General features: G+C 36.5%; 1 protein-coding gene across 1 annotated transcript; it reads right to left on the bottom strand.

Moving 5' to 3' along the window:
- LOC109715747 lies at positions 317–3,979 on the bottom strand. Its single transcript, XM_020240891.1, has 7 exons — positions 3,537–3,979; positions 2,836–2,922; positions 2,461–2,715; positions 2,146–2,310; positions 1,965–2,018; positions 1,617–1,763; positions 317–1,074 (listed from the first exon to the last, which is right to left on the bottom strand). The coding sequence occupies exons 1-7, from the start codon at positions 3,696–3,698 to the stop codon at positions 697–699; spliced, it is 1,248 nt and encodes a 415-aa protein (XP_020096480.1). The 5' UTR covers positions 3,699–3,979; the 3' UTR covers positions 317–696.

Genomic DNA, 9,054 nt, shown 5'->3' with positions numbered 1-9,054 from the left:
ACTAATAAGTTGAAGCAACAATTCCTCTCAACACTCGCCAGTCCCACCAATAGTAAAAGTAAAATACAAACAAGATTCATCGCCCCCAAGACCACTGGGTCTAAAGCCCTAATTTAATTTTACCTTCCTGGTTAAATTAATAAGGCAACAATCACATTGTTCACTATAGTGATTTACTAAGTAACATGACTGTCACTACTAATTTTAGTAACATTTTAACAGTAGATTGGCATTGGAAAAAGAAAGGATAATTAATGTTTAGAACAACTCAAAAGTTTGAAATGAAAAAATATGTTCTTTTAACCATGCTCATAGATACCAGTAATATCATGGATCCTTCAAATTAAATACCTCAAAGAAGGTGCCAGAGGAGAAGAAACACAGTCAAACATGAGAGACTACCATACTAGGCCTGTTTCTCTTCAGAAACTTGAGCACTTACATGGACACCAAGTTACATAAAAGGCAGAAAAGAAAGAAAGAAAGAAAGAGAGGAACCCAAATCAAAATCTCTAAGAGCTCCACTCATCAACACACTGCCTACTAGGAAAGGGGAAAATAGAAAAAAAAAAAAACCAAAGGGGGTAGCTATATTATATATAATAATGAATAATAATAGTACAAGGGGAGGTAGGATTAAAAGAAAGAAAATTAAAAAAAGGGGGTTAATAATAAACAATTAGGCAGTGGCAGTCTCTATGGACAGTTAGGGTTTTTACCAGGACCCCCATAGTAAAAGTAACTCCCCCAATCCCCAGTGGTCCCGACCTGAACATCATAGCAGTTGGATTGCTCAGTGAAGGTGCCCACCCCTTTGGGTGCCCTGAGATTGTTGGAGCTATCAACCGTCTGGATGTTCCTGAAGTAGCTAGCCTTGCCAAACCCTTCCTCAGGGAAGCGCCCGCTGCCCATCTGGGTTGAGGTGTGGGCCCCATCAGGCTCTGAGTTCACCACCTCGCCCCCCCACTCTACCATGGAGGCACTGTCTGCTAGGTAGGAAAATAGAAAGGAGGGCCAGTAGCCCAACACATAGTCATTCCCAAATTGCATCCACCAATTCCCTTCTTTTGGATCCTGATTTGACCCACACAAAAAGAAAATTAATAACATCAGTCAAACGAGCTAAATAGCTTAATTAGGATGAGGTAGATTACAATATCTATCACACTAGATTGAGGAATGAGAAAGAATGGGGACAGATAATAGAGATCCCTGTTTCGCTTCTAGGTTAAAAAGCAACAGCCATTATCTTATCTACGCTGTAGCACATTCAAAATAGGTAGCTCAAGATTCAAATCTTTGATTTGCTGCCTAACCTTTTAGCACATTTGATTTCAGAAAATTCCATGCAACTCTCTATTGGAACTTCAAAGAGTTGCCGTCAAGAAATTTACAGAACATTCCAGCAAGCAACAGAATATTCTATTCAATTACAAAATATCTTATCAAAAAAGTACAAAAAAAAAAAAAACATTTTGTTCTACCGGAGAGGTAAAAAGTACTTACAGTCCAAGTACTCGTTTCAAAACATGTTACAGTTTAGATACATTATTGTGTCTATAACATTTAAAAAAAAAAAAAAATGGACTGTTTGCATGTGAACTTTGTTGAATTACCTTCCAGACGAGTATGCTGATATCATATTGAGAGCCACCATAGTATGAGATAGGGGAGATGGTTGCTCCCATTGCAATGTCACTGTTTATTTGAATGAATCCAGAGCACAGTAGGTTGTAACAGCCTGTTGCTTGATATGCATCACTCTGCCAAATTACAACAATCCCATACATTTTTTTCTTTTTTTGAGAAGAATTGGAACTAGCAGATTGAAATTTAAAAATAAAAAGAAAGAAAAGTTTCTATAACCATTTTACTTTACTGTTTAATAACATAGAGAGCATTAATTGTAGAAGAGAAGAAAAATAATAGAAAGGAGAAAGAGTTAAGGATCGATGTTCACATACGGTCCAGTAAGTGAAGAGCCTTGTGTTACTGTCCCCATAGAGATCCGGGCTAACCTGATACAAGGGGCATGAAAAGAGAACACCAATTAATGGATGAACAGAGACCTTTCTCAACCGACATAATGGAAAACTGTTACACATTTAATTAATTTTATAATTCAGGGTTGGGGTGAAGTTTTACCTGCCAACCAGCTTCAATGCTGTTAAGGTCTTGTCCGAAGGAACCCCCTAGGATCCAAAGCTGAGACAGGCTAAACTCATTGGCCTGCTCAATGTCTGGTTCCCAAACATTAATAGTTGCTTTGGCTCCATAGTACTTGTCTCCCTCCACATAAGCTATTGCATGCTGAAAAGAAGAGCCATAAAAAAAGTAGGGAGTAATTAAAAGCAAAGCAAAGCAAAGCAAAGGCAGGCATGGGGAGAAAGAAAGAAAGAAAGAAAGAAAGAAAGAAAGAGAGAGGAGCACTTAGTATAATAGGAAGGAGCTCTTTTGCACCTGGTGACCACTCTCATTCAAGAGGTCAGGATCCACAGATAGGGGATTTGGGGTGCTTTTGTGCTTCTTCCGCCCGTACTTGTTTACAGAGCTCGCCCTTAGCATATCATCTTTCCTCGTTCTTCTAATCGGTACGGTGTTCGCGGGGCACCGCCCATTCTGATGCCAAAGTTGGAGCATGGGCTCGCCCTTTCGATCTGATGCAGCCTTGTTCTGATCATATAGGCGTCCTTCTGGGTGGAAAGATGGCCTCATCTGAATGTGTGTCACAACCAATTAACGTGAGTTGATAAAGGAAAAGAAGATACAACCAACCTTAAACTAAAAAGAAGAGAAAGTGAGAAGAAAGAGAGAGAGAGAGAGAGAGAAAAAGACCTGGATAGTGTGGTTTTTGAGGAAAGGGTGATCGAAGGCTGGCTGTTGAGAGACATGCACACAGTCTATGATATCTCCATCTGGGCTCTGTTTATTTCCAAACCATGATTAAAACAAGAGTGACCACAGAACAGGAATCATCATTAATCAGTAAAATTGAATAGATTTTTATTCAGACATAAGAATTTACTTGAGAATACATGTTTGATTGATTGAAGTTTTATGGTTGATAAAAAAAAAAAAAAAAAAAAACCGAGCAAAAATTCTCAGTTTTAGTAAATTAATTTCAATAAATAGACTCTTGTAGAAAAAAAAAAACCAGAACAGAAAGAAAAATTTTCTAAGAAATAGATGAGGTTTAAAATCATATTTTAAGGAGAGAAAAAAGAACAAATTGGAGTTTAAAGAAGNGAAAAGGGACAAAAAAAAAAAAAAAAAAAAAAAAAAAAAAAAAAAAAAAGACAAGCAAATGCCTTCACTCCCCTTTTGCCAGAAAGTTACAAAAAGTTTTTCTATAATTAATTTTCAAAAAATAAAAATAAAAAAAAAAATGAAGAGCAAGCCCAAATCCAGCATCATCCTCCTTCCAAGCAAGAAACAAACAAAGAAAAAAAAGAAAAAAAAGAAAAAAAAATCTACAAATATTTTTATTTAAAAAAACAAAATAGAAATAATAAGATTAGAAGACGGAAGCAGCAGACCTGGATGGTCTTGACGGCAGGTTTGTTCAGACGCTTCAGATGGCGGTGCACGTCCGTCTTCCTCTGCCTCCCCCCTTCGGCGCACGATAAGCAGCAAATCAAGAAGAAGAGCACTAGTAAAACCCCAGCGATGCCGCGGCTCACGCTAACGTGCGCCGCCATACCCTCCTCCTCCGCAGTCCCCCCCACACACACTCCCACCTCTTTTCCCAGCAAAAAACACAATACAAGCTATACTTTTATTACTTCTCGCTTTTCGGTTCCCCAAAAATAAGTCTCTCTCTCTCTCTCTCTCTCTCTCCCTAGCTCTCCAATCTCAATGTCTCATCTACACCACCATTTTTGAATTTTTTCTTTTTTTTTTTTCTCTGCCTTTCCCCTTCTTCAATCGCTTCTCACTGCTAACACACGCACACTCTTTCTCCCCTCCTTCAGAATAGCCCAACAGAGTGCTTCACTCACTCTTCTCTCTTCTCTCTCCTCTGTATGTTTTAGTCTGGGGTTTTGATGATGGGCAATGGCAGACTGGTAATACAATATAATGGATAGAGAGAGAGAGAGGTGGGGGTGCACCTGCACTGCTGCAGAAAGAGCNCCCTTTCCGCTTTTTACCGTTTTCGAGTGCGCTGATAAATATTATTCTCGGACCAAAGTGCCCTTCTCTTTATTCAGCCCTGTGGGCCAATTCTTTGCACGGAATATTTTTTTACTTGCACTTATTATTCTACCTTGAAATAACAGGGCCAATTTGCATAAAAAATCTATTAGTTTTAAGTTTTTACAAAAATAAGTTATCTTTTAAATTTTACAGATTCGGATTGAATTTTTCAGAAGGATGATTAAAGTATCCTTCTTTCAAAATATATAAAAATTATGTACTTTAAATGTCTAGAAAAATACAGCTGCTAAGTCATTAAATATAAAATTTTGTGAAAATGACAACTGCTAAGCCATAATTACATATACCTTTCTCGTGAAATGAAAATCCACATGAAAAAAAATAAAAAAAAATAAAGTATAATTAATAAGAAGAAAGAGTACAATAACCTCTCAAATAGTGCAACATACTCTTCCAAATAGTACAATATCCGTATAAGTAGTGCAACATATGCATTATTAATACGCATTATACATAATTTTTACACTAAATACGTACAGTTTAATTTATTACGTGAAAATAATATAATATATTACAACATACTATAAAAATTATACAATATATGTACAAACGGTGCATATTTTATTCTATTTGTACAGATATTTGCACCATTTGTGTAAACATTGCATTATTATGAGAGGATATTGCACCATTTACATGTGTGTTACACTTTTTCTTTTTAAAAATTAAATTTCATTGCATATTAAATGAAGTGTCAAATTTCTTAAAAATGACAACTACTAAGCTATATTTATATGTACGTATCTTGCTAAGCCATAATTATATGTACCTTTCTTGTGAAACGAGAAATCTCATTCAAGACAAAATAAAAGGAATAAAATTTTGTTGTATATTAAATAAAATGTTGAATTTTTTAAAAATGATAACTGTTAAGCCATAATTACATGTACATTTTTTCGTAAAACGAGAAACCCATTCAAGACAAAATAAAAAAAATAAAAAATAATTAATAAAATGAAAGAGTGCAACATGCTCTTCCAAATAGTGCAATCTCTGTATAAGTAGTGCAACATATGTATTGTTAATACACATTTTGTATTATTTTTACACTAAATTACTTACAGTTTAGTATATTACGCGAAAATAATATAATATATTATGCGTAATATAACCACATTTTATAATATATTATATTATTTTTGCGTAATATACTAAACTGTACGTAATTTATTGTAAAAATCATACAAAATGTGTATTAACAATACATATGTTGCACTACTTATACAGACATTGTACTATTTGGAAGAGTATGTTGCACTATTTGAGAGAATGTTGCACTCTTTCATCTTATTAATTATTATTTTTTTTTATTTTGTCTTAAATAAGGTTTCTCATTTCACGAGAAGGGTACATGTAATTATGGCTTACAAGTTGTCATTTTTAATAAATTCGACACTTTATTTAATATGCAATGAAATTTAATTTTTAAAAAAAAAAAGAGTGCAACACCCATTTAAATGGTGTAATATGCTCTCATAATAGTGCAACGTTTACACAAATGGTGTAAATATCTGTACAAATAGTGTAAAATATGCACCATTTTTACATATATTGTATAATTTTTATAGTATGTTATAATATATTATATTATTTTCGCGTAATATACTAAACTGTACGTAATTTAGTGTAAAAATCATGCAAAATGTGTATTAATAATGCATATGTTGCACTACTTATACAGATATTGCACTATTTGGTAGAGCATGCTGCACTATTTGAGAGAATGTTGCACTTTTTCATCTTATTAATTTTATTTTTTATTTTTTCTTGAATGAGGATTCTCGTTTCACGAGAAATGTATATGTAATTATGGCTTAGCAGTTATCATTTTCAAAAAATTTGATACTTTATTTAATATATAATAAAATTTAATTTTAAAAAAGAAGGAGTGCAACACCCATCTAAATAGTGTAATATGCTCTCATAATAGTGCAACGTTTACACAAATTGTGTAAATATCTGTACAAATAGTATAAAATATGTACTATTTTTACATATATTGTATAATTTTTATAGTATGTTGTAATATATTATATTATTTTTACGTAATATATTAAACTGTACGTATTTAGTGTAAAAATTATGTAAAATGTGTATTAACAATGCATATGTTGCACTACTTATATATATATTATTTTTACGTAATATACTAAACTGTACGTAATTTAGTGTAAAAATCATGCAAAATGTGTATTAACAATGCATATGTTGCACTACTTATACAGATATTGCACTATTTGGAAGAGCATGTTGCACTATTTGAGAGGATGTTGCACTCTTTCATCTTATTAATTATACTTTATTCTTTTTATTTTTTCTTGAATGAGAAATCTCGTTTCACGAGAAAGGTATATATAATTACGGCTTAGTAGTTGTCATTTCTAAAAAAATTTATACTTAATGGCTTAGCAGTTGTATTTTTTTAGACATTTAAAGCATATAATTTTTATATATTTTGAAAGCGGGGTAGTTTGGTCATCCTTCTGAAAATTCGGCTCGAATCTGCAAAATCCAAAAAGACGGCCTACTTTTGCAAAAACTCAAAACTAATAGATTTTTTATGCAAATTGGCCAAATAACAAAACTAATTTGCATAAAAAATTTATTATTTTTTTGCTTTTATAAAATTGAGTTGCCTTTTTTTGATTTTGTAGATTCGGACCAAATTTTTAGAACACTAACCAAATTACTTTTATTCCTTTCTCTCTTTCCTTTTTTGCCCTCTACGTACAAAGAGAGAGGCGGAGGCAAAGACAGCCCGCCTCCCCTTTGCCCCCACACCCTCGCTCACGTCTGTGCACCATCCACCCTCCTAGCCTCCGATCTCACCAAGGTTGTGCTCGCCGCTACCCTTTGGGACTCCATTCCTCACCTTCGCTCCATGCGCCCTTCCTCGCACCCGGTGACCCCTCGACCTCCTCACCTACGACCCCGCCAAGGCTATGCCACGATCCTTTTTTTTCTTTATGAACCTCCTCCACTGAGGGAGGGGGAACGCGACCCACCACGCCCACCCGAGGCCAGCAACAAGCAAGGTGGAGACGGAGGAGAGCGCAACGATGCAGAGAAGATGGCGGGATAGCGACGAGCGCGGTGTCCTAGAAGGTAGCGACGAGCGCAGCCTCGACAAAGTTGGAGGCAAGGAGGGCGGGGGGTGTAGTGAAGCATCTCTAGTGAAGCACTTTTGTTTGCTTAAAATAAAAAAAAAATTAACTAAAAATAAAAAACTAGAAACTAAATAAGAAGAACTAGAGAAGAAGGAAGAAGAAAATGAAATTGCACTGTTAAAATAAAGTTACACTGTTTTAGAAGAATATTGCACTATTATAGAATGTAAGTTACACTTTTTTAGATGTAAATTGCACCCTTTAAGATGAACTCTTTCAAAGATAGTTACATTGTTTCTTCTCTCAAAGACTGTAACTTTCGTTTAAAGGGTATAATTTTTATCTTAAAGGGTGCAATTTACATCTTAAAGACTGTAACTTTCGTTTAAAGGGTATAATTTTTATCTTAAAGGGTGCAATTTACATCTTAAAGAGTGGCACTTACGTCTTTAATAGTGCAACGTTTTTTTAAAATAGTATAACTTTATCTTAACAGTGTAATTTCATCTTCTTCTTCCTTCTTCTCTAGTTCTTCTTTCTTATTCTCTAGTTTTTGATTTTTTGTAAGGACTGAGATTTTTTACAGTACAACTAAACTCTCTGTTGACGATGTTTATGTGTGTAATTTAATTACATAAGCACTCGTCAAGTTTCAGGAGAAAATGAGCTAAAACGGAGAAGTTACGCGATTATTAGTTTTCACTTAAGTGAATAGTAACTCCGGTTTTTCGGTGAAGCCACGGAGTAGAGTTGGCTTTCTACGTGTATCGGACTCCGTTCATATCAGTCCAATAGCTCGTTTCGACCGGTTCAGTTGTTCTGGAACTACTGGCATTGACGGATTTTGAGTTTGATGTACGGATTTCGAGAAAATCCTAAAATACATGTTTTATATGTATTTATGTGTTATTCATTCGGTTGGAATGAAAGGTTGGATTTCGTCGCGAATCCGTGGTCGATCGAGGTGAACCAAAATCGTAGATTTGTTGTCTCCGTCGTGCTGATCGCACTAGTGCAATCCGTTCGCAAATCTGACGGACGGATCTGCGGAAATCGCGCGTTGTTCGAGGAGAGGTCGGTGATCGCAAAATGATTGATTTTTTTCTTTACATAGACCTATTTTTAATGTAGTCAATTGTGTGAATTCGAACTAATGGACGGTACTACGCCGCGAAACGCACCGGTGGCAGGGACTTAGTAGTGTATTACAGCTTGGGAGGATATTTGCGATTATTTTTAAACTAATATATACATTTGTGCTATGGTTTCACAAGGAACCCGTAAACCGAGTCCACAGTACCCCCCCCCCCCACCTAGCGCTATTTCTACTGCATCAGTTCGAGCACGCCCGTGCGGGCGTGTGATCGGCGCCGGAAAAGCCCTGACAATCCCTCGGCTAATCCACTTCGGAAATTGTCAACTTCTCGTCTTGCTGTGCTCAGGGAAGCTCCTGACCGAGTTCACTCCCTGGCGCAGACCAGGCTCGGCTCCTTCCCCGACTACGGCCATCCCTGCCATGCGGGCCACGCGGCCTGCGGATTTGCAGGTCAGCCGCCCGGCTGGGGTGAACTGGTTTAGGCGCGTCACGTCGGCTCATCGGCCGCTGCCGCTTCGGTGACCCCGGAACTCCGATTGCGTCCGCGTATCCTGACTGGTGCGGCGGCTGAATCCTACTGCGGCGCGACCGGGCGGGCGAGGTCGGGCGTCGGCTCCAGCAGTCCCCCGCACGACA

The sequence above is a fragment of the Ananas comosus genome, linkage group 9 (assembly GCF_001540865.1).
Source record: "Ananas comosus cultivar F153 linkage group 9, ASM154086v1, whole genome shotgun sequence".
In the NCBI taxonomy this organism is placed as follows: domain Eukaryota; kingdom Viridiplantae; phylum Streptophyta; class Magnoliopsida; order Poales; family Bromeliaceae; genus Ananas; species Ananas comosus.
This window is presented reverse-complemented; position numbering and strand designations above follow the sequence as displayed.

What these genes read in the sequence shown, in the direction of transcription:
- LOC109715747 (XM_020240891.1), bottom strand. Translation starts at nt 3,698, where the DNA reads ATGGCGGCGCACGTTAGCGTGAGCCGCGGCATCGCTGGGGTTTTACTA. An exon ending in GCATTGAAGCTGGTTGGCAG is followed by an intron (nt 2,019 to 2,145) that starts GTAAAACTTCAC and finishes CCCTTGTATCAG; the next exon opens with GTTAGCCCGGATCTCTATGG. An exon ending in TCAGCATACTCGTCTGGAAG is followed by an intron (nt 1,075 to 1,616) that starts GTAATTCAACAA and finishes GGGTCAAATCAG; the next exon opens with GATCCAAAAGAAGGGAATTG.